This window comes from Sapajus apella, unplaced genomic scaffold, assembly GCF_009761245.1.
Source record: "Sapajus apella isolate SASKATOON/1434 unplaced genomic scaffold, GSC_monkey_1.0 scaffold62, whole genome shotgun sequence".
In the NCBI taxonomy this organism is placed as follows: domain Eukaryota; kingdom Metazoa; phylum Chordata; class Mammalia; order Primates; family Cebidae; genus Sapajus; species Sapajus apella.
The window spans coordinates 16,188,589-16,214,552 of record NW_022437002.1 but is presented as its reverse complement, the minus strand read 5'-3'; the positions used below and the strand labels follow the sequence as shown (position 1 = coordinate 16,214,552).

Here is a 25,964-nt window from a genome sequence, read left to right as displayed (position 1 = left end):
TGCCTCAGCCTCCCAATAGCTGAGACTACAGGCGCACACCACCACGCCTGGCTAATTTTTGTATTTTTAGTAGAGACAGGGTTTCACCATGTTGGCCAGGCTGGTCTTGAACTCCTGACCTCAGGTGATCTACTCACCTCAGCCTCCCAAAGTGCTGGGATTACATGTGTGAGCCACCATCCCCAGTCCAAAGGTGCTATTTTGGAGTGATGATTTTAAGACCTGGCTTTATTATCTTAATTTGAATATCATGAAGAACAAATACATAGTCAAAAATACATAGCTGTTTACTTTTTTTGTTTTCTTTTTTTTATTTGAGATAGAGTCTTGCTCTGTTGCCCAGGCTGAAGTGCAGCAGTGGCACGACTTTGGCTCACTGCAACCTCTGCCTCCCGGGTTCAAGTGATTCTCCTGCCTCAGCCTCCCGAATAGCTGGGATTATAGGTGCATGTTACCACGCCCAGCCAATTTTTGTATTTTTAGTAGAGACGGAGTTTCACCAAGTTGACCAGGCTGTTCTCAAACTCCTGACCTCAAATGATCTGCCTGTCTCAGCCTCCCAAAGTGCTGGGAGTACAGGCGTGAGTTACTGTGGTGCCAATAACTGTTTCTTTCCTGGGCTTAAGAGGGCTCTTTCCACTTCACTCTTTGATATGGACCTGTGCTGGGGATTGAGCAGCTGTTCAAGTTCAATGTACCCAGTTCTGGTTCTGTGCCAGGCTTAAATCCACGATATTTCACAATTTGTGTATGAACCCTGATGAAGTGTTTTTAGGACATGACTGCCTTGTAACCTACTTTTTGCCAAAAGTTTATATTTTGCCAAAAGATGGTAGTAAATTTTTCCACCATCATCGTTACTGTGGTATTGTAACTAAAACTCTCCAGGGAATTATTCTGCTTAAAACTAAAATGAAGTAGGTCTCAAGTAACTCTACTGTCGGACTTGAAATCCCTTGTTGTATGTTGTCTGCAATCAGCAGCCTCTCTTAAATGAAGTGAGATGATGAAACTGGAAGTTACTGAATGGGAAATAAGAATGAGAATACATACTGCAAATGAAGACATGGAAGTTACTTCTACAACACAATAGTGTAAGAATCCAAATGCCATGTTCCCTTGTTTACCAAATGATGCACCTTTATTGCAAGAGAAGAAACGGAGCTATTCCCGCCAATATTCAGAGGCCATTTGGAATCTGCTATGATTGCTTAGATCTGAGGACTTGATGTGCTATTATTTTGTGGAATCTGAGAAGCAAGAATTGGATTTAATGATATCTCAATTCTCATCCATTTAAAATAACCTAATTTGCAATTATAAATAAAATGGCATGTTTCATTTGTATATTCTCTTTTTAAAACAGGAACTGCCCCTGCTTTTGACCTTATGGAGTCTTCTTTATGAATAAAACTTGTATTATTAAAATATATACACAGATTAAAATTCATTTGAATAGTCTACGGCTACTATGAATTTTATTTACTTCTCTTCCCCAAATTTTAATTTCTTTGAAGGCTTCCAGGTAAACAGTGATTACTAATTATTTCAATGTTGTATAAGTCCAAGATCCTTAAGTCAGTTCACTTTGGGTTACATAATTAAATTATCATTAAAGAATGATGGAATCAGTGTTAATCCTAATAATCTGACAGTGAAACATGACCCCTTAAAACTTCATTCAGGTGGGTGGGGCCCAGTGGCTCAAGCCTATAATCCTATCACTTGGAGAGGCAGAGGCGGGTGTATCGCTTGGGGCCAAGAATACTAGGTGACATAGCAAGACCCTGTCTCTAAAAACTAAACAAACAAATAAAAGTGTTCCCCAATTAGTGTAGATGCAATATCTACACAGATTCACATAAGTTTAAGTTTTGTCTCAGATTTATAAGAACAGAATGTATAAAGACATTGGTTATTTAAATTATGATTCAACTTAATTGTATACCCACCTTTACATTTACAATTCTTTAAAATAGTTTAAATAGTAATAAACTTAAGACTCATAAGCAATTATAAATAATTTAGGTGATTAACTAATTCGCCTTTTTATTTAAACAAAATCCAGTCTTGCATCAGTTAAAATGATATACTATATGTTTATTTCTCACAGTGGTAAAATTACGGACTCATGTTACTATATTTTAAACTCCTCACTCTCCAGGGGACGTTGGTGAAAAATTTTACCATAGAATCCTGGGCCGGGAGGGGTGGCCTTGGGCGGGACTGGTTGTTGTAAAAATTGGTAAAGCCCAGGGCTTGTTGGAGACAAATGAGCCAGAAGTGATGGGGATGCAACGGAGACTTAGAGTAGAGTTGGAATAAAGTCAGAAGTCAATTGTGTGACGCCAGGTGTGTGTCGGGCCCTGCTAGGGTGAAATAGTCTCGGGACCTGGGGACAAGGAAGAGATGGACATCAAAAAATGCCATTATCATGGCTGATCCAATGGTAGTGGGTTATCAGAACTTATTAACATTAGTGTCACTAAAGTTGGTATACAACCCTCCACTGCGAAATTGGCTGGCTTTTAAAAAAATGCCATTGTGGGTAGACATTTTGATCTTTGTCATCAGAGTCAGTATGGCCCCTGGGTCCATGTGGTGTAAAAGTAGGAGTATCTCTAAAATCTATTGCTACCAGTGGAATTGCCCACTGGGGGCTGCTTCCTTGAGCAGACTTGGAAACTGCACCATCTTCATACTGCTCCAGAAGGCCAGGCAGGGCTCATCCTGAGCTCTGGGATGATACTGCAGGCCTAGCATTAACACTGGAGTGTTGCATCACTTCCCCAGTAGTAGGTTATATGATCCCCTACTGAAGCAAGAAGACAAACTGGATGGTGGAGCAAGAAGTCAAAAAAGAAATCTATCCAGAAGCCTGAGATGATGATCAGCAGATGGAGAGGCAACAAGACTTAGGAGGCATGCTGAGCATGGTGACTCATGCCTGTAATCCCAACAGAGACAAGAGGATCGTTTAAGCCCAGGAGCTCAAAACTAGCCTTGGCAACATAAGGAGACCTCCATCTCTACAAAAAAATTTAAAAAATTAGCCAGATATAGTGGAGTGTGCCAGTAGCCCCAGCTATTCTGGGGACAGAAGTGAGACAATTGCTTGAGCCCAGGAGGTCTAGGCTGCAGTGAGCCAATATCAAGCCACTGCACTCCACCACAGAGCAAGATCCTGTCTCAAAAAACAAAACAAAACAAACAAAACTGGAAAAATACTTCCTCTAATCTCAGACCTCATTTCTTTTAAGGAAATACACTTTTGAAATTTTGAGTTTGAAACACAGTTTAGACTTAATCATGAGGGATGTTGTGTAGGAAAAATCAATTCAATTAATTTGGAACCCCTCCACCACAGTTTACTCCTTATATTAACCTCCTTTAAGTAGCCATCGGTGTGAAAATGTCTTCAGTTTTAAAGGGCATTTTACCTCAAATGGGGTAAAAAAGTTTGCACCCCGTCTGAGACCAGAGCATTCATACTGAAGAGAAACTACGAAGTTACCAAATGTGGGGAAACTTTTACTCGCATGCCATCTCATGGAACATAGAAGTCACACTGAAGAGAAACCCTGTGCCTCTAAGGAATATTGAAAAGCCTTTAGCTAGATTACCAATCTCATAAAGCAGTAGAAAATTCATGCTGGAGAGAAGCCAGTGAAAGTAGCAAAAACGTCATTGAATATTAGAAAATTTATACTGCAGAGAAAGTTTTGAATGTACTACGTATGACAAAATTTTCTCTCACACCTTATTCCTTACTCTGCATTTGAAAGACCATACACAGGTAAACCCTATAAATGTAAGAAATGTAGAAATAACTTGCACCAAAAGTAAATCCTTATTCAAAATGTACACTGGAAAGAAACCTTTCGAATGCAGGACAGCTTTTGTTTAGATGTCCCGCTCAGTCAGCAGAGGATTTATGTGGGGACAGCCCTTCTGCCTGGAAGGTATGTGGGAAAGTCTTCAGCCACGAGTCAGTTTCACTGAGCATGAGCATTTTCACACTACAGAGAAACCCTTTGAATGTAATGAATGTGGAATAGCCTTTACTAAAAGCAGTTATATCATTAACCATCAAAACGCTCATACTGGAGAGAAGCTTTGTGAATATAACAAATGTGGAAAATCATTTTACCAGAAGGAAACTCTCTCTACCAGTCAGAAAATTCACATGGAAGAGAGACCTTTTGAGTGTAAAGGTTGTGGGAAAGTTCTCACTCAGAAGTCAAACCTCATCCAACACCAGAGAACGTACACAGAAGTGAATCCCTTTGTGTGTAAGGAGTATGGAAAAACCTTTAGTGGAAAATCAAACCTTACTGAGCAACTGAAAATTCATATTGGAAAGAAACTCTTTAAATGTAATGAATGTGGCACAACTATTGGCCAAAAGATGTACCTCATAAGAAACCAAAGCATACACAGCAGAGAGAAATCCTATGAGTGTAACAAATGTGGAAACGCCTTCTGTCAGTGAATACCACCTATTGTATATATGAGATTTCAATCAGATGATCAACCTTATGAACTCAATGTTTGTGGAAAAGCCTTGTCTCAGAGTTCATTTGCTGTGCATGTGAGAAGCCATGCAGTGAGCAACCCTATGGTTTCCATGGCTGTGGGGAAGCTTTCCCCAGTTCTCAACTCTTGCTCTGTATTTGAGAATACACACAAGTAGGAAGCTTTATCAATATGGTGAATGTGGGAAGCTTTCAGCCAGAAGTTGTACCACATCAGACTCCAGAAAAAAATTAGCCAGGTGTGGTGGTGCATGCCTGTAATCCCAGCTACTCGGGAGGCTGAGGCAGGAGAATCACTTGAACCTGGGAGGCAGAGGTTGCCGTGAGCCAAGAGCATGCCATTGGACTCCAGCCTGGGCAACAAGAGTGAAACCCCGTAAAAAAAAAAAAAAAAAAAAAAAAAAAAAAGAACTGGCATCAGGATGGGAGGAAATATGGGACTATTTTAAAAAGTGATTTGGAGGTAATTTGTTCTCCAAGCAGGGAAAAATAGACCATGAACTATACACAAAAGTAAAATCCACAGAGATGAAAAGCAGGTATTGAAAAAGCTATGTTCTAAAATGGTATGACTTCGGCAGTAGGGAAACATTCCTTGTAACAACTTCAGAAATACTTAGCAATTCTGCTTTTGGATGTGTATGCTCAGGAAATATGTACTAGGATATTTACTGTGGTTTGATTTGTAGTAGCCAAAAATTGGAAACACTGAAAAGGAGAAACTCTTATGATGGAATGACATGTATCTCTAAGTGCAACACTCGAGATCCACATGTACTAACAGGAAGATCTCAGAATCATGTTGAGAGTAGGGGAAACTCAAGTTGAAGAATGATGCATATAGTACAATGACTTTTTGTAAATGTGTTTGGTGTTTGGTGTTATTAATTTGTTTAATTAATTAATTATTTTTCAGACAGGATCTTGCTCTGTCACCCAGGCTGGCGTGGTCTCAGCTAACTGCAGCCTCCACGTCCAGGGTTCAAGCAATTCTCCCAACTCAACCTCCAGAGTAGCTGGGACTACAGGTGTGTCTACCACACCCGGCTAATTTTTTGTGTATTTTTTGGTAGAGACAGTGTTCCATCTTGTTGGCCAAGCTGGTCTCCAACTCCTATCCTCAAGTTATCCGCCTGCCTCAGCCTCCCAAAGGGCTGGGATTACAGGCGTCAGCCCCCGCACCTGACCTGATTTTTAATTTATTTTTAAACAGAGGCAGGGTTTTGCTACATTACCCAGGCTGGTCTGGAACTCCTGGGCTCAAGCAATTCTCCTGCCTCAGCTTCTCAAAGGGGTGGGGTTATAGGTATGAGTAACCATGTCCAGCCACTTTTTGTAAATTTGAATTAAAAGTTCCCTCATAAAATTCAGTACTACACACTAGTAATGGAAACATGTATGTATGTAAATGTTTCTGAAATGGTTTGAAAGAATATACCCCAGACCCTTGCTCGTGGTCACCTGTGAAGAGTGAAGAAGGGAAGAGAAAGAATGGAACGTCAGCTTTGTATCTAAACATCTTCTCTTAAAAAAGACTGCAAGTAAATATATGAAGATACTGATTAATTCTGGATTGTGATATATGGATCTCTAATTCTTATTTTCTATACTTTTCTGTATTTTTAAAATTTCTCAGAATTAGTAAGAATGAGGGTGAGGATGGGAACACTGTACCTGTGGAAATCATGCTGTAATATTCATTCCTGGCCGGCTACAGTGGCTCACACCTGTAATCCCAGCGCTTTGGGAGGCCAAGGTGACTGAATTGCCTGAGCTCAGGAGTTTGAGACCAGCTTGGGCAACATGGTGAAACCCCATCTCTACTAAAAATACAAAAGAATGACCTGGGTGTGGAGGCATACGCCTGTAATCCCAGCTACTCAGAAGGCTGAGGCAGGAGAATCATTTGAGCCTGGGAAGTAGAGGTTGCAGTGAGCCAAGATGGAGCTATTGCACTCCAGCCTGGGCGACAGACCGAGACTCTGCCTCCAAAAAACAAAACAAAAAAATCATTCCCAATCAAAAACTACATTTGTATAGAAAATATTTCTAAAATTTTACCAACGAGTGGATGGACTTGCTCTGTATATACCACAAAATTATCCATTTTTTTACATTCAGAATGAAGGGCATGGTAGCTCATGGCTAAAGTCTTTCCTCTTCAGGAGGCTGCAGTGGGAGGACAATTTGACTGCAGGAGTTTGAGACCAGCCCGGGCAACATGATGAGACTCCATTTCTACAAATAATTTAAAAATTAGCCGCAGTGCCAGGCGCGGTGACTCACGCCTGTAATCCCAGCACTGTGGGAGGCCAAGGCGGGCGGATCACCTAAGGTCAGGAGGTCAAGACCAGCCTGACCAACATGATGAAACCCCATCTTTACTAAAAATACAAAATTAGCTGGGTGTGGTGGTGCATGCCTGTAATCCCAGCTACTCAGGAAGCTGAGGCACAAGAATCGCTTGAACCTGGGAGGTGGAGGTTGCAGTGAGCCAAGATCACACCATTGGACTCCAGCCTGGGCAACAAGAGCAAAACCCTATCCAAAAAAAAAAAAAAAAAAAAAAAAATTAGCCGCTGTGAGACGTGATTGCACCACTGCACTCTAGCTTGGGCAACAAAGTATGACCCTGTCTCAAAAATAGATGGCAAGATTAAATTAAAAAATAAGAAAAACAAAATAAGTAGGTAAAAACCACAGCCAAAAAGAAAAAGAGAGAGAGAAGAGAGAGAAAGAAAAAAAAAAGAGAGAAAGAAAAGAAGAAAAAAGTACCATGACCATTTCTAGGGTAACCTGATGGAATTATCAAGATAATTATGCAAGACAAAATAAATAAATAAGTAATAAGTAAAACCACAGCAAAAAAAAAAAAAAAAAAAAAGTGCCTTGATCATTTCCAGGGTAAACTGATGGAATTATCAGGATTTCACAGTAGAATTAATTTGATTAAAGGCACAGCTGCGGAAGAGGTGGAGTCTGCATAAGCTGATTGAATCTGAGGCCTCTAGTGTGTTTAAGGACTCAGACCATAAGAGCAAAACCGTTTGAGTTCAAATCTAGTATATGTATTTGATTCTGTGACCTCCTGCAAATATTTAATATCTCTAAGTCTCAGTTTTCGCTTTACATGGTAACAATGATAAAATCCACTTCCTAATACTGGTGAGGGTAAAATTCGCTAATTAATGTCCATTGCTTCCCTGCACAATGAGAACAGGGGAAGTGATTGCATTAATGTCCGAGGCCCCTAGTAGGTCACTCAATCACTCAGTCCATACAGGCGGTAGGTCGCTGGTGCCCTGGGCTCCGCCCCGAGGGGCGTGGCTGACCAAAGACACATGTATAAAAACCCAGGCCCCAGAAGGCGCCCAGCAGTTTCAGAGTGAGTTCCTCTCGGTTTGCAAGTAGCAAAATACCCGGCCTGCAATGCGGATCAATTTCTGGTGAGTCTGTGCCTCCAAACGCAAACGCAAGGGTCAGTGTCATGGGATGGTAGGTCTGAAACTCAAAGCTTTAGGAGTCCAGAATGCTAGCAAGGAAGCCCACTAATAGGGGAGGACAGACAGGCGTCTAAAACGGTTCATTTATTGAGGACCATTTTTACCTCCACTAGCCTGCCCTGCGCAGGGCTTGCCTTTCACCAGACAGGCGAGGGGTCTGCATAGGAGGCTGTGGTTGTGATTCCTGGGGGGGGTCTCTCGAGGGCACCCGAAGATCTTTCTATCACATTGGCAGGAGCCCAGGACGAGATCGTGGTCTGGTCAAAGTCTCATGGAAGTATGCAACGCTGTGCCCATGAGTCAGCGGGGACTGAGTGGATTGAGTTGAATTATTAGAGATCCAGAGAAGGAGGCATAGCCCGTGGGCAGGACTATCAGGGTATTTTTTATTTTGTTTTGTTTTTTGAGTCAGAGTCTTGCCCTGTTGCCCAGGTTGGAGTGCAGTGGCACGATCTTGGCGCACTGCAACCTCCACCTCCCAGATTCAAGCGATTCTCGTGCCTCAGCCTCCCCAGTAGCTGAGATTACAGACGTGCATCACCACACCCAACTAGTTTTGTTGTTGTATTTTTAGTAGAGACAGGGTTTCACCATTTTGGCTAGGCTGGTCTCAAACTCCTAATCTCAAGTTATCTGCATGCCTCGGCCTCCAAAAGTGCTGACATTACAGGCCTGAGCCACCATGCCCAGGCGGACAATAATTCCTTAAACTGGGGGTGAAATCTATCTGTTTTTCCGAGGGCCGGAAGCTTTAGGGACCAGAAGCAGACCTAGAGCAGATGGAGTGGGAAATCAGGCCTTTCCAAGGTTCCCAGTGGGATCCATCAGGCCTTGCTCAGGATGAAATGAAGTTCTGCTCAGAGGAGCTTCTAGTCCAGTGCTGGAGAGAAGGGGTAGACAGGAGTTAAGCTGTTATAAGGGCAGGAATGGTGGGAAACAACGTGTAAGAGTAAGATGCTATTAGAGGCTGATTTTTAAAGTTTGTTTTTGTTTTTTAGAGAGGAGGGGGTCTTGCTATATTGCCCAGCTTCCACTGCGGCTTTAATCATCTCCCTTCTTCTAAGGGTGCCTCCTTCTAGTTCTTAGGAAATTCCACTTATTTCCTGTCATAAATATATATATATATGTTTTATATATATATACATATACATTTATATATATTTATTTATATATACATATATATGTTTTTATATATGTTTATATATTTATATATGTTATATATATTTATATATAAATATATATATAAATATATATAATATATGTATTTATATTATATATATTTTATTTATATATTATATATTTATATATTTTTAATTTATATATATTATATATAAATATATATTTATATATATTTATTTATGACTGGAAAATATATATTCTATATATAATATACATATTATATCATATATCAAAACCAGTTTTGGGTTTTTTAAATTTTTCTCTCTATATATACATATATATTTAAAGCCATCTATCATTTCTATGATTTGATATAGAAGGGAAGGACTTCAAGGTCTCCTCAATCCACCACAATCAATGGCAGTCCAGTCACACATTTTGAATATGTGTAAATTGTGGTATCTCTCTATTCTGAGAGTCAGGACAAGGCAGGAGGGACCAGGCTTTGATGGCAGAGATGGGGAAGGAGAACGTATTAGATCAGATATCTTGGCTGGGTAGGGCAGACTGAGCAATGGACTGGATAGGGACATGGCAAAACTGAGTGGACTGATCTGGCTAGAGCAGGACAAAAGCAGGGAAGAGGTGCCCAGGATGAAAAAGATGTGAGGCTACCCAGATGGTGGCTTTGAGGAGCTCGTTATAAACTTGACACTTTTCTTGCAGATCATATGGGGCAGAGAAAATAATAAATAAATAAACAAACAAACTTGATATCAGAGACATAGGAAGCCTAGAAGCATGGCCACTTTGAACAGAAATATAAACCTTGTCCATATGCACGGTTAGGCCTCTGTCTCCAAGAAACTGCTTCTTAGAATGTGTCTTAGTCTGTTCTGTCCAGGTGCTGGTAAATTCGGGGTCTCGTAAGGGCATGCTTTCTGGTTCATAGATGGCACCTTTTAGCTGTGTCCTCACCTGGTAGAAGTGAAGAACTCTGCCCCTCAGCCCCTTAGAACACTCATCTCATTCTTGAAGGCTCTGTCTCCATGACCTAATCATCTTCCAAAGGTCCCACCTTCTAATCCAATCACACTGGAAATTCAGTTTTAATATGTGAAATTTGGAGAGACACAAACATTCAGTCCATAGTAGAATGGTTCCTGGAAGCTGGTGGTTTCCAGGATGGTTCTCAGGAGGCCAGAATCACTGGGTGCCCCCAGAGAGATCTCTGGGAGAAATGTCCCCATTTATCCAGGGGTCTGTGAGGACCCAGAGCCAGATAGGTCCTGTACAAGTTAAGAGTCTTCCGCCTAGGCCAAGTCAATTCACCTCCCTGGACTTCTATTTTCTTTAAAATGGGATTAATCATCACTCTAGGGTCACAGTGGAAATGAAATGAGAGAATTTATTTGAAAATTTAATCAGCTGAATCTCCAGTAAGATATCTGGAGAGAAGACTTTGGAAAAGTCTCTGGGGTAAGATCTCTTCAGAGGATGATGGGACATTCACGACATTCATCTAAACTCTCACCTCCATTGGTAGATAGGAGTAGCTTAGTAAAAGTTTACACCTGAGAAATGTTTGCGCTTTTAAAATGTTACTGTGTGTAGAGGGTACACTGGATGAAGCTAACTCTAGAGTCAGTTGAGAGGCAATTACAGGCTTCTGGGCAACAGATGATGGTGGGCTGGATTAGGATAGGGTCAATAGGGATGGAGAAGGAGGGTATGTGAGGATTGGAATTTGAGCTGGGATGAACCCCTGACCTATTCACTTTTTTGCAGGATCCCATAACTAAAGATCTAGTTCAGTCATCAGCCAACAGCAGAGATGGATTCTAGTCTCTTCCAGGCAATTGAGGAAATTAAGGATTTTTTCCAGCATCTCTCTGAGCAACATACAAAACAGGCAGAAACCCCAGATGCACCAGAACCACAGTGCTGCATGCCTCTGCCCGCCCATGCTGAGGAGAGCCAACACGAGTCAACTCAGAACAAAACCATGCCTCCCTTGGAGCTCACAATGACTTCTGCATGCACTAACATCCCTGGGACAGTTCCCACCCAGGACTTAACAGTGCACCTTCTTAAAGCCCTTGATATGTCCCTTGAAGACCTAAGTGAGACTTCTTCCATGGGCCAGACAGTGACTTCCTTTGATCAGATAAAACACACAGCTGGTTCCCAGATGACAGATGTTACTGACACCCCAAAGACATCACCCACTGATTGCCAGAAGACAACCATCACTGCAAGCAACATGACAATCTCCAGTGAAGGTAGCCAGCTGAAGACCCTAAGCAGTGACCAGACCCTCAGTGAGAGTCAGACACAAGCCCTGCGTGGAGATCAAATGAAGACCCTCAGTGATAACCAGACTCTCTATGGGGACCAGATGACCTTCAGTAGTGACCAGACCCTCACTGATGGTCATACAGGGACTTCCAGTGGCGATGAGGCCCTCTCTGAGGGCCAGATGATAACCAGCCTAGACCTCTACGTAGGGCAAATGATGACTTCCATTGATAATCAGACCCTCTGTGGGGAGCAGACGACGACCTCCACTCATAATCAGGCCCTCTACCAGGGGCAGGTGACGACCTCCACTGATAACCAGGCCCTCTGTGGGGAGCAGACAATGACCTCCACTGATAATCAGGCCCTCTGTGAAGAGCAGACGATGACCTCCACTTCCACTGGTAACCAGGCCCTCTGTGGGGGACAGATGGCAACCTCCACTGCTAGCCAGGCCCTCTACGGGGGACAGATGATGACCTGCATTGGTAACCAGGCCCTCTGTGGGGGACAGATGATGACCTCTATTGATAACCAGGCCCTCTATGGGGGACAGATGATGATCTGCACTGATAACCAGGCCCTCTGTGGGGGGCAGATGATGACCTCCACTGGTAACCAGGCCCTCTACGGGGAACATATGATGACCTCTATTGATAACCAGGCCCTCTACGGGGGACAGATGATGATCTGCACCGATAACCAGGCCCTCTGTGGGGGGCAGGTGACGACCTCCACTGGTAACCAGGCCCTCTACGGGGGGCAGGTGACGACCTCCTCTGGTAACCAGGCCCTCTGTGGAGAGCAGACGATGACCTCCACTTCCACTGGTAACCAGGCCCTCTACGGGGGACAGATGATGACCTGCATTGGTAACCAGGCCCTCTACGGGGGTCAGGTGACGACCTCCACCGGTAACCAGGCCCTCTACGGGGGGCAGGTGACGACCTCCACCGGTAACCAGGCCCTCTACGGGGGGCAGGTGACGACCTCCACCGGTAACCAGGCCCTCTACGGGGGACAGAATATGACCTCCATTGATAACCAGGCCCTCTATGGAGGCCACATGGCAATATATAGTGACAACTCGACCCTCTCTGGGGTCCATATGCTGACCCTTCAGGCAGGCAATATGACAACCCTCACTGGTGACCACAGCCTTTATGGGGGATATATGACATCCTATCAGTCCTCATTGTCATACCCGGGATTCCTATGCTTTCCAAGTTCCCATTTGATTCAAGGACAACTCTCAGAAAAGCAGAAGACCCAGAGCAGCCAGTTCTGGAAGAATCCTAAGATTTCGAAGCCCTTCAAATGCCCACATGAGGACTGTAAGAACTCTTATTCAAAGGCTTGCCACCTCCGAACCCACATGCGCAAGCACACTGGTGAGTGAGGGCCCAGGAACAGGGGTGAGGGGCGAGTGGCTACAGATTTGTGCCTTTGCAAAGCTCTGGGAGCATTTGAGATTGCTGCCACTTCCCCAGGGACTCAAGAAGATTCTATAAATAGAAAAGGTTGGCACCTTTAGAAGGGCGGATAAAGCAGTCCTAGGGACAGGCTCTAGTCCTGGACCAGAGCCAGGCTGGCTGCAGCCTTTGGTGGCGTTGACTGCTGGTTTGATGGGAATCAGTGGAGGGATTTCTTTGGCCCCTTGCAGATAGATGTTCTTGACACTATTTCTACTGGGACCGTCACTTCATAGACCTCCTCTCAGGGTCCCTGGGCCCCATTTCCCTCATCCTCCTTATCCCCTTCACTAACTTGCCTGCCAATAACTATCTCTCCTCCTGTTTTGCTTTGTTTTTTCTTCCTTTTCTTTCCTCTTCTTCCCGCCTTCAGTTTTCGTCTTATCTCCAGCTTTTGCAGCCCTCATTCCCCTCCTCCTTCACTCACCTCCCCAACTCCCATCTCCTCTGGCTGTCCTTCTCCCACTTCAACTTGCTCAAAACCTTTTTCTCGTTCACTTTCAATGTCCCTGACCTTCCTCACCCTGATACATGACAGGTCTCTCTCTCTCTCTCTCTCTCTCTCTCTGGTCCAGGGGAGAAGCCCTTCGTATGCAACGTGGAGGGATGTACGTGGAAATTCAGTCGCTCAGATGAGCTCAACAGACACAAGAAAAGGCACACTGGAGAACGGCCCTACCTGTGCCCAGTTTGCAACAAGAATTTTGCACGATCTGATCACCTGAGGCAACATGCAAAGGTCCACAGCATTTGCCGAGAATTATGAGCCCTTCAGCCCATGAGGAAATGTGTACAGCTGAAAGATTCTCCCTACTGAGCTTGTTTCCCTTGAACAAGCTCCCCTGTTTCCCTATGCCGGTAGCTAGTAGGTGTTCAATATTATTTGTAAGTTTTCTAAAATATACAAAATAGGTGTCCATATTCACATAAACACCAGACAGCTTTCGACTTGGAACCAGAAGTGCTCTTCGTTCATTCCCCTCTCTCAGGGTAACTGCTTTTGTCAGCATGCTGTGAATCCTTTGAGATCTTACTCTGCATTTACCTCTATGTGTATTGTAAAACTGTATCTATACAGATAATTAATATTGATCTTAATTACTCAGAGGGTAAAGAATGGAATGTTCTTTTTTTTGTCTGTACTTGAGCCCATGTTTCTTTGGAGCTTCATTCCCATGAGGTGAAAAGGAGGGGACTCAGTCACATCCAGGGTAAAGTGGTCTCAGGTTAAATGGACTTTACTTAGTTGAGTACTTAGCCTATTCAAAAGTTCAACCTCAGTCAGGTGTGGTGGCTTACACCTGTAAGCCTAGCACTTTGAGAGGCCGAAGCAGGTGGGTCATGAGGTCAGAAGTTGAAGATGGTGAAAAATTTTGTAATTTTTAAATTACAAAAATTCACCAGGCGTGGTGGTGGGGGCCTATAATCCCAGCTACTCAGGAGGCTGAGGCAGGAGAATTGCTTGAGCCCGGGGGGGGCAGAGGTTGGAATGAGCTGATTGTGCCATTGCACTCCAGCCTGGGAGACAAAGTGAGACTCCATCTCAAAAAATAAATAAAATAAAAAATTATCCAGAGGTGGTGGTGTGCACCTGTAATCCCACCTGCCTGGGAGGCTGAATTGGGAGGATCACTTGAACTCAGTAGTTGCAGTTAGCACCAGTGCACTCCAACCTGGGTGACAGAGCAAAACCCTGTCTCAAAAGATAAAGATATTGTATAATATTATGTGTGAAATATATTGAATAAGATATTTAAGTTATAAGTAGAAAAAATGAGCACCTGTAAGAGCTTGTCACCCAGTGTCATGCAATCAGGTGTTGAGATGGCCAATTAGGACAATGACCTAGATGAAAAGGAACGATCAGGCTTATTTACTGACGGCTACAGAGCAGATGGAACAGACAGCCTTAGCCAAGACCCCAAATAAAGAGGTCTCTGAATGGAAGCACCTGAGCTAGAAATGCAGCTGTGCATCCGAGCACAGCTGGCCTGTGGTGGTGGGTGCGGCTCTGTTCCGGTTCCCTCTAGAAGCAGAACGTCCTTCAATGACTCACATAAACCCAGGGCATAAAACTCTGGGCGGGCTGCTTGCTGGGGTCCTTCAGCTGTGGTACAAGTGGAGCACAGGCAGTGAAGACTCCATCCACCCTGGGCGGCTTTCCTGAGCCTTGGAGGACTAACTCCCAATGAATCCTTGATTGCTGTTCCTTGCTGCCTGTTAGTAATAAACCCATTTTATTTGACTTGCTGTGTGTATGGGTGTCATTGGATCTCCGTGGACTCAGACAAGCTGATAACCAGTGCACAGTGAACCTGCCTTACAGTGGGGATGCCAAGTCCTTGACTATAGCTCCTTTCAGAAAACTGCAGTGTCCTGGCTGTGTACCAAGTCTGATGAGCTCCCTTACCCATCTTTCTATCTTCTAGAATTAATAACTACCCTGAATTTTGTATATATAAATTTCTTTGATACATTTATTAAAAATGCATGTATTCAAAGATAATGTATAGGTTATTTTGAACTTCATAAAGATTATGCTAAGCTATATAGTCTTCTGGAACTCCCTTGTTTTCACCACAACATTATATCTCTAAGATTTCATCCATGTAATTACTAAGACCAATGAAAATAATCCATAACAACCCCAAACAGAACTTCCCTACATTGTCAACACACCATTGTGGGGGCGGGAAGTGATAAACCAAAGGAAGATGAGGGTGCACTAGAATCTTCCTTGAAGTACAAAAACTACAAAAAGAAAACAGTACAGCTTTCCTCATTATCCAGATCTACTCTGCTGGATCGTGACTTTTTAGACTAAAGGAGTTTTTATCCCATTAACCTAAATATGAAAAATAGTAACGTGTTCTCAATCCATCCAAAAACCCAACCATTTCCTCAAATTTCACTACAACTCTTATATGATAATAAACTCGGCCAGGTGTGGTGGCTTATGCCTGCAATCCCAGCACTTTGGGAGGCCGAGGTGGGCAGATCACCTGAGGTCAGGAGTTCAAGACCAGCCTGACCAACAGGGAGAAACTCCATCTCTACTAAAAACACAAAATTAGCTGGGCATGGTGGTGCACGCCTATAGTCCCAGCTACTTGGAAGGCTGAGGCAGGAGAATCACTTGAACCCGGGAGGTAGAAGTTGCAGTGGGCTGAGATTGCACCATTGCACTCCAGCCTGGGCAATAAGAGTGAAATTCTGTCTCAAAAAAAAAGAAAACTTAATAAATACATTAGTAGACATGGTAGTACACAGGATACAAAGACACCATGCGGTACTGGATGCCAGTTACATGCTCCTGATTGCATCAGCCTGAGTTCAATCAAGAGAGACAGCATACAGTGTTTTTGGGGCACATGTTCTCAGGATCTCCTGAAGGCTGTGTCACAGGAGGAAAAAGAGAGAGACAGCATACAGTGTTTTAAACAAGGGAAGTTTAATATAAAGAATTTTAAAAGGACCTGGTGTGGAGGCTCACACCTGTAATCCCAACAGTTTGGGAGGCCGAGGCAAGCAGATCACTTGGGGTCAGGAGTTCAAGACCAGCCTGGCCAACGTGGTGAAGCCCCGTCTCTACTAAAAATGCAAATACTGGCCAGGTGTGGTGGTGTGCGCCTATAGTCCCAGCTACTTGGGAGGCCAAGGTATGAGAATCGCTTGAACCCAGGAGGCAGAGGCTTCAGTAAGCTGTGACTGTGCCATTGCCCTCCAGCCTGGGCACTAAAGTGAGACTCTGTCTCAAAAAAAAAAAAAAATACTAAGGGTAAATATAAAATATAAGAGGACACAACCCTAGGGCTGAGAGTTCCCAAGCAAGGACAAACTTGGAAAATGAGCTCTAAGACTGGAGTTTGGATCTCATTGGAGAAAGTATAGCCGCAGACCATGAGTGGTGGAGAAGTTTGCTAGTTAGGAGTCACTGGGGAAGCACAGCTGGTCAGCAGTTACTGGTCAAGCAGGAAACAACTCTCCAGGGTGCAGGTGAGCTGTGGACAGGAGGCAGGTGTGTAGGAGGGAGTGGAGGTGCTGATGTGGGCAGGAGGCATGGAAAACTGTCCACGTTGGAAGGCTCATGTGTAGGAGTTCCATCAGGATGGTGGGAGAAATTGTAGGAAAAGAACATAAACCTTGGAAGACCGGAGAGTCCTGCAAAAGCCTCAGAATAGGATTTGGCTGAAGGCAGCCAGATTCTCTTATCCAGTGCCTGAAAGCTTAAGTTAGATAACTAAGGGGTGTAAAGAAACTGATCTAGATAAGTTAGTCTACTTATGCCTCGGAACCTGGCCTTTAACCATCTGTAAGACTGCTTTCTCTGGGGGGCAACCATATTAATTATCCACAAGTATGTTGACTCAAAGCCTTTGCCATTAAATCTATACTGAATGAATACCTGCAGTGCCAGCTTGTGAGGGCTGCGGCTGCTGACTGTTTACAGCACCCTCCTTGGTGTCTGTGAGTGGCCCGGACCCCTAGCCTACACTTTCACTGGGTATCTGTATCTGAGTGCATTTGTTCATCCATCGCTGGGTTAGGGTCTGCAGGTCGGACCTGACAGCCATGGTGCTGGGAGGGTCAAGGACACTGGTGTGGGTGAGAGGCGTAAAGTATGCAGTGTCTGTATTGAGGGGGCTGCAGGAAGGTGGTCACCAGGCTGGGCTGGGATTGTAAGGTTAATAAATAGGTGAAAATGGTGAATGACTACACAAATAGGGCAATGAAATTAAGTTGAAAGTCCATAATAGACACAAGTACATATGGAAATATATAATAAAAGCGACATCTCAAAACACTGTAGCAAAGATGAACTTTAACAAATTGTGCTGGGGGCTGGGTACAGTGGCTCACGTCTGTAATCCCAGCACTTTGAAAGGCCAAGGCAGATCACTTGAGACCAGGAGTTCAAGACCAACCTGGCCAACATGGTGAAACCTTGTCTCTACTAAAAATACAAAAATTAGCCTGGTGTGGTGGCACAGGTCTGTAATCCCAGCTACTCGGGAGGCTGAGGCACAAGAACCTCTTGAATGTGGGAAGCAGAAGTTACAGTAAGCCAAGATCACACCACTGCACTTCAGCCTGGGTGACAGAGCAAGATTCTGTCAAGAAAAAGAAAGAAAGAAGGGAAGGAAGGAAGGAAGGAAGAAAGGCAGGCAGGCAGGCAGGAAGGAGGGAAGGAATTGTGCTGTGACTGGGAATGGTGGCTAATGCTTGTAATCCCAACACTTCGGGAGGTTGAGGAGGAGGATTGCTTGAGCTCAGGAGTTTGAGACCAGCCTGGGCAACATAGTGAGACCCAATCTTTACAGAAAAATAGGAAATTAGCCAGCCATGGTGGCATGCATCTGTTCTCCCAGTTACTTGGGAGGTTGAGGTGAAAGGAACACTTGAGCCCAGGAGGTTCAGGCTACAGAGAACCACGAGGGCACCACTGCACTCCAGCCTGGATGACAGAGCAAGACTCTCTCTCAAGGAAAAAAAAAAAAAAGTACCAGAATTTAAAAAGATGAATTCCTCTATAACCAGAATTTAGAGAAAAGTTCTGTGACTCAAATCCAGATGCAACAACAAAAAAAATGGTAAAGTTAAATGCATGATACTATGAAAATGAGAATCTTTCCAATGGCAAGAAAAAAAAAATCAAAAGACAACTGGTGGCCAGGCACAGTGGTTCACACCTGTAATCCCAGCACGTTGGGAGGCCCAGGTGGGCGGATCACGGGGTCAGGAGATCGAGATCATTTTGGCCAACATGGTGAAACCCCATCTCTACTAAAAAACAAAAAAATAGCTGAGCGTGGTGACGCCCTCCTGTTGTCCCAGCTACTCAGGAGGCTGAGAAAGGGGAATCACTTGAACCTGGGAGGCAAAGGTGGCAGTGAGCCAAGATCACACCACTGCACTCCAGCCTGGCAACAGAGCTGTCTCAAAGATAAATAAATAAATAAAAATGAATCAATCAAATAAAAATTAGCTGGCCATGGTGGTGGGCGCCTCTAATCCCAGCTACACGAGAGGCTGAGGCAAGAGAATTGCTTGAACCCAGGAGGCAGAGGTTGCGGTGAGCAGAGATGGCGCCACTGCACTCCAGCCTGGGTAACAGACCAAGACTTAGCCTCAAAAAAATAAAAATAAAAAAGGCAACTGACAAATTTAAAAACTGAGGAGAAAAAAACAACAAAACTCAGTAGAAAAAAATTGGAAAAAAATCTTAAACAGAAAATTCACCAAAAAAAGCCCTTAAGTAAAAGAAGCCCCATTATCATTCATAATTTGAAAAGTACAAATTAAAAATTACAATGAAAGAGTAGTGCTAATGAAAAGAGTGGCATAAGAATTTCTAAAAATTCTTTCTTTCATGAAAGTAGTGACAACACTGGCAGAAATTGTTAGAATCGACAGTTTCAAACTCCAGAAATTAAACATTCAGCAATCCAGGAAGGATTTATTCAGGAGAAATGACTGAATATCAATAAAAGCAGTAAGTTTTATGGTATTTCAGCTTGCCCTATTCCTATCCACCCGAGGTCTATAGTAGCCTTGAAAACACACAGCCCGAAATCTTGCAGTCTGATTGCCACTGAAGGAGGCAGAATCGGGTTAAAATTTTCCCAGAGTTCCATTCCCAGAGAACTGTCATCATTTGACAGTTGACCCCCTAGAAGGCCCCACTTGCAAGGCTGTCTACTGATTCAGAGTTTGCCCTGTGCAAGCAGCCTTTGCTCTGGGGACATTTATTGAAAATGACCACACGTAATTGTTCAACATCATACTTGCCTATGGCAGCAGACATCAGTCAGGGCAAAACAGTAGGTTAGACAAAAAGGTTAACAGGAAAATCTGGGGAGCAAGATGTCCATAAAAGACTTTGGAAAGCTCCAGTATGTTCCTGGAATCTAGAAGTCCACACACATAAATCAAACTATCTACGCACAGGACAAGGGCTGTGCATGTACTTAAGAAAGACCCAGAAAGGCTCTATGTTCTCCTCTCTGACTAACCTTGATGCTCTGTATAAGCAGGAAGTGATGGCTAAGATGGAGTTGTCAACTGCCTTGCTGAATACTGAAAAGAGGCTACCCGAGTATGCACATAGACCGCTTGGCAAAGTTAATGAGACTTACTGGTTGCCCGCATCTAAGGAAATCTCTGTTAAATCATTAACTGAACACTAAGGTCATCAAGTAGAAATTTCAGTGTCCACACAATAAAAAAAAAATACAGATTTTGAGCCCAGGTGTTGTGGCTCATGCCTGTAATCCCAGCACTTTGGGAGGCTGAGGCAGATGGACCATTTGAGCCCAGGAGTTCAAGACCAGCCTGAGCAATATAGTGAAACTGCGTCTCTACAAAAAGCACAAAAGTTAGCTGGGTGTAGTGGTATATGCCTGCAGTCCCAGCTGTTTGGGAGGCTGAACTAGGAGAATCACTTGAGCCTAGGGAGGTCAAGGCTGCAGTGAGCCACAATTGCACCAGTGCATTCCAGCCTGGGTGACAGAGTGAGACCCCGTCTCAAAATAAATAAAAATAAAAATAAATGTCTAGTTTCAGCAATGATGAGATATGGAAAGAAACAAAAAAAGTATGGCTCATACACAGGGAAAAAAGTCAATAGAACAGTGTGCCTGAGGAAGTCAAGACATTGGACCTACTGGACAAATAATTAAAATCAGCAATTTAAAATATGTTCAAAGAACTATAGGAAAGCGTGAAGATATCTCACCAAATAAAGGCTATAAATACAGAATAGAAATAGAAATAAATTAAAATGATGGGATTGAAAAGTATAAACCAAATAGAAATGATGGAGTTAAAAAGTATAAGAGAACAAGAGAAAGATGTCTGCTCTCACCACTTCTATTCAATTGCCCTGGTTAGCCAAAGCAATTAGCCAAGTAAAACAATAAAAAGCATTCAGATTGGAAAGAAGTTAAACTATATTTGCAGATGACATCATTGTATATTAGAAAATCCTAAGGAATAAACACACATCTAACTATTGAAGCAAATAAACAAGTTCAGCCAGGTTGCAGGATACAAGGTCAACATGTAAAAATCAGTTGTAGGCCAGGTGTGGGGGCTCACTCCCGTAATCCTAGCACTTTGGGAGGCCAAGGTGGGCAGATCACTTAAGGCCAGGAGTTAGAGACCAAACTGGCCAACATGGCGAAACCCGCTCTCTACTAAAAATACAAAAATTAGCTGGGCATGATGGTGCATGCCTGCAATCCCAGCTACTCTGGAGCTGAAGCATGAGAATTGCTCAAACCCAGGAGGCAGAAGTTTGCACTGAGCGAGATAGTGCCACTGCACTTCAGCCTGGCCAACACAGTGAGACTCTATCTCAAAGAAAATAAAAAAAAAAACAAAATAAAAATCAATGGTATTTCTATTCACTAGCATTGAGCAAAGTAAAAATGAAATTAAGAAAGCCATTTCATTTGTAATAGTATCAAAAAATAAAATTAGGAATACATTAACAAAAGAAGCACAAGGCTTATACACCAAAACTATAAAACACTGTAAAAAGTTTTTTTTTTTTTTGAGACAGGGTGTCTCTATCACCCAGGTTGGAATGCAATAGCATGATCACAGCTCACTGCACCTCCCACCTCAGTACCCCCAAGTAGCTGGGACTACAGACATGTGCCACCACAGTTGGCTAATTTTTTTAAAAAAAATTTTGTAGAGACAGGGATCTCATTATGTTGCCCAGGCTGTTCTCGAACCCTGGGTCAAGGGATCCTCCCACCTTGGCTTCACAAAGTGTTGGAATTACAGGCATGAGCCACTGCACCTGGCCAAAAGATATTTTTAAAAACCTAAATACATGGAAAAATATTTATTTATTTATTTTATTTTGAGACAGAGTCTCCCTCTGTTGCCCAGGCTTGAGTGCAATGGCATGATCTTGACTCATTGCAACTTCCACCTCTCGGGTTCAGCTATTCCTGTGCCTCAGCCTCCTGAGTAGCTGGGATGACAGGCATGCGCCACCAGGACTGGCTAATTTTTGTATTTTTTAGTAAAGACAGTGTTTCACCATGTTGGCCAGGCTGGTCTCAAACTCTTGCCCTCAAGTGATTCACCCACATTGGCCTCCCAAAGTGCTGGGATTACAGGTGTGAGCCACTGTGACCAGCCATGGAAAGACTTTCTGTGCTCATGGATTGGAAGACAATATTGTTAAGATGGCAATACTCCCCAAATTCATCTATAGAGTCAATGTAATCCCATTTAAAATCACAGCTGGCCACTCAGGAGGCTGAGGCAGGAAGATCGCTTGAGGCCAGGAGTTCAAGACAAGTCTGGGAAACAGTGAGACCATATCTCTACAAAAATTGAAAACAACAACAAACAAAACAAAACAAAAAAGCTTAGCCAGGTATGGTGATGCACACCTGTAGTCCCAGCTCCTCGAAAGGCTGAAGCAGGCGGAACACTTGAGCCCAGGAGTCCAAGGCTGCAGTGAGCCATGATCATGCCACTCCACTCCAACCTGGGGGACAAAGTAAGACCTGACTCAAAAAAAATGAAAACAAACAGACAAACAAAAACACCCACCTGCTTTATTTTGCTGATTTTTTTTTTTTTTTTTTTTTTTTTTTTTTTTTTGAGATGGAGTCTTACTCTGTCTATCTGCAGGCCTGAGTGCAGTCATGTGATCTCAGCTCACTGCAACCTCTACCCCCCAGGTTCAAGCGATTCTGATGTCTCAATCTCCCGAGTAGCAGGGATTACAGGCACCTGCCCCCACACCCAGGTAATTTTTGTATCTTTAGTAGAGACAAGGTTTCACCACTTTGGCCAGGATGGTTGGTCTTGAACTCCTGACCTTAAGTGATCCCAAAGTGCTGGGATTGTAGGCATGAGCCATCACACCTGACCCTATTTTGCTGAATTTTGACAAGCTGATTCTAAAGTTTATGTGGAAATACAGGTGAGTGGAAAAAACAAACTCAGTTTCTCCTACTAGACTCCCTTTTCTTTTTAATTTTTTTCCCACTCACACTCCCTCAGTTTCTCATACTAGGCTCTCACAACACACTTCTGACACCATGTATGTGAGGATTTTCCCCCACACGTCAAGCAAGCAATTAATTCTGCACCAGACACCAACTGAATATCCTTCAACTCAATTCAATTCTGAAGCTACCTGGAGATTACATGAGATCCCCCAGGTTGAGGGCTTAGGCCCGAAAACTGACCCCAACTTCCTATACCAGCTGCAAGCCCCAGGTTGTTTTACCTGTGCTGTAACCGGCTGCAAGTCAGAGTTCCCACAGCCTCCTCCTTCGGCTGATTGATTTGATAGAAAGCTCCCAGAACTCAAAGCCGAGCACAGTGGCTCACACCTGTAATCCCAGCACTTTGGGAGGCATAGGTGGGTGAATCACCTGAGGTCAGGAGTTCGAGACCAGCCTGGCCAACATGATGAAACTGCATTTCTACTAAAAAATACAAAAATTAGCCAGACATGGTGGTGGGCACCTGTAATCCCAGCTACCAGGGAGGTTGAGGCCAGAGAATTGCTTGAGCCTGGGAGGCCGAGGTTGCAGTGAGCTGAGGTCTCACTATTGCACTTCAGCCTGGAAAACAAGAGCTAAACTCCGTCTCAAAAAAAAAAAGGAACTCAAGGAAACACTTACCTTTACTGGATCATAAAAGGATATTACAAGCCAGGCACAGTGGCTTACGCCTGTAATCCCAGCACTTTGGGAGGTTGAGGCAGGTGGATGACAAGGTCAGGAGTTCAAGACCAGTCTGCCCAACATAATGAAACCCTCTCTCAACAACAAAAAAAGAATGAGGATATTACAAAGGATACAAAGGCACAGGGCAAAGTATGAGAGAAGGGATGTGGAGCTTCCACAGCCTCTCTGGGCGCACCACCCTCCAGGAACCTCCATGTGTTCAGTTATCCAGAAGCTCTCCAAACCCAGTCCTTTGGGGATTTTATGGAAGCTTCCTTATGTAGGCATAATTGATTAAATCATTGGCCATTGGCAATCAACTTAACCTTCAGCCCCTCTTTCCTCCCAGGAGGTTTGGGGGTGGCTAACTCTCTAATCATGCCTTGGTCTTTCCTGTGACCACTCCCCTTCCTGAAGTTAATTAGTTGATTAGAGGCTGCTTGCTACCAGCCAATCATTAGCATGTAAAAAGACATGTATCACTTTGAAGAGTACAAGGATTTTTGGAGTTGTATGCCAGAAAACTGAACAAAGACCGAATATATATTTCACAACATCAAAGCAAGGGATCCAGGATAGCCAAGCAAACTCGGGGGAAAAAAAAGAAAAAAGTTGGAGGACCCATATTTTCTAATTTCAAAACTTACTACAAAGCTACAGTAATCAAAACAATATGGTAGGCCGGGCGCGGTGGCTCAAGCCTGTAATCCCAGCACTTTGGGAGGCCGAGGTGGGTGGATCACGAGGTCAAGAGATCGAGACCATCCTGGTCAACATGGTGAAACCCCGTCTCTACTAAAAATACGAAAAATTAGCTGGGCATGGTGGTGCGTGCCTGTAATCCCAGTGACTCAGGAGGCTGGGACAGGAGAATTGCCTGAACCCGGGAGGCGGAGGTTGCGGTGAGCCGAGATCGCGCCATTGCACTCCAGCCTGGGTAACAAGAGCGAAACTCCGTCTCCAAAAAAAAAAAAAAAAAAAAAATATGGTAGTGGTGTACACGTGGACATATAGCTCAATGGAATAAAACAGGGAACCCAGAAATAAATCCATGCATTTATGGTCAAATAATTTTTGACAAAGGTGCAAAGACAATTCAGTAGGGAAAGAATAGTCTTTTCAACAAATGATGCTGGTACAGCTGTCCACAATGCAAAAGAATACAAAAATTTCTGGGTGCAGTGGCTTACTCCTGTAGTCCCAGCTACTCAAAAGATAGGAGGACAGCTTCAGCCCAGGAGTTTGAGACCAGCCTGGGCAATGTAGTGAGATCCTGTGTCTTTAAAAAAAATTCCAAAATATGGAAATTAACTTAAACTGACCAAAGACCTAAATGTCAGAGCTGACCAGGCACTGTGCTTCATGCCTGTAATCTCAGCACTTTGGAAGACTGAGGCAGGGGGATTGCTTGAGTTCGGGAGTTCAAGGGCAGCCTGGCAACACCACCACACCTGGCTAATTTTTGTATTATTTGTAGAGATGAAGCCCGATCTCTACAAATAATGCAAAAATTAGCCAGGTGTGGTGGTATGCATCTGAAGTCCAAGCTACTTGGGAGGCTGAGACAGGAGGATCACTTGAGCCCAGGAGGCAGAGGTTGCAGTGAGATCATGCCACTGTACTGCAGCCTGGGCAACAGAGTGACACCCTATCTCCAACAAAACAAAACAAAAAAGGGTAAATCTGTATGACCCTGAATTATGCAGTGATTTATTGAAATCGATGTAGGATTTTTCTTGGACACTTTGCCAGCCAGACTTCCATAGCCAGTGATGTCCCCACCCAGGCTTTGCTTGGGCCCAGGCCTGTCACAGAAGGCACCCTGACCACTCGGCCCACAAGACTGTGCATAGCTTATGCACCAGCTCAACCCACAGCTGGACCAGGTGTGTCCCAGCCCACCTGTGTTACAGCTCTTACCCACATTCAGCGATTCCTGAGTTCTTCTCCCATCCAAGAAAAATGAGGTTACACTGACAATCAAAACAGTGAGAAGGACAGAGAAGAGTTTTATTAAGCAATAGAACAGCTCTCAGTGGAGAAGGGATCTGAGGGTGGTCCCCCACCCAAAGTCAAGTGGTATCTCCCTCAGTGTGACTGGGTCCAGGGCTATTATGGGTTCAGAATGGGGTAGTGCGTGCTAGTTGGTTTGTGAGTATGCAAAAGACTAAAACAAAGGCACCATTCAAAAGTGGGCACAACAGTGTAACAATCCAATTCAGGAAGGGCAGGTTTATGTAAAATAGGTGAAGAGTGAGGATCAATCAGAAGAAAGCACACCAAATGGGAAGATAGATTCTCAATCCAGTCTGTGGATTTAACGTGTAGTTT

At 43.8% G+C, this 25,964-nt stretch overlaps 1 protein-coding gene and 1 pseudogene across 1 annotated transcript; both read left to right on the top strand.

Annotated features, from left to right (window-relative positions):
* The first annotated feature begins 829 nt into the window (after window positions 1-829).
* Window positions 830-8,203, top strand: LOC116529092 (annotated as a pseudogene).
* Window positions 8,204-10,991: 2,788 nt separating this feature from the next.
* KLF18 (Kruppel like factor 18) lies at window positions 10,992-13,693 on the top strand. Its single transcript, XM_032246562.1, has 2 exons — window positions 10,992-12,846; window positions 13,503-13,693. The coding sequence occupies exons 1-2, from the start codon at window positions 10,992-10,994 to the stop codon at window positions 13,691-13,693; spliced, it is 2,046 nt and encodes a 681-aa protein (XP_032102453.1).
* The last annotated feature ends 12,271 nt before the right edge of the window (window positions 13,694-25,964 follow it).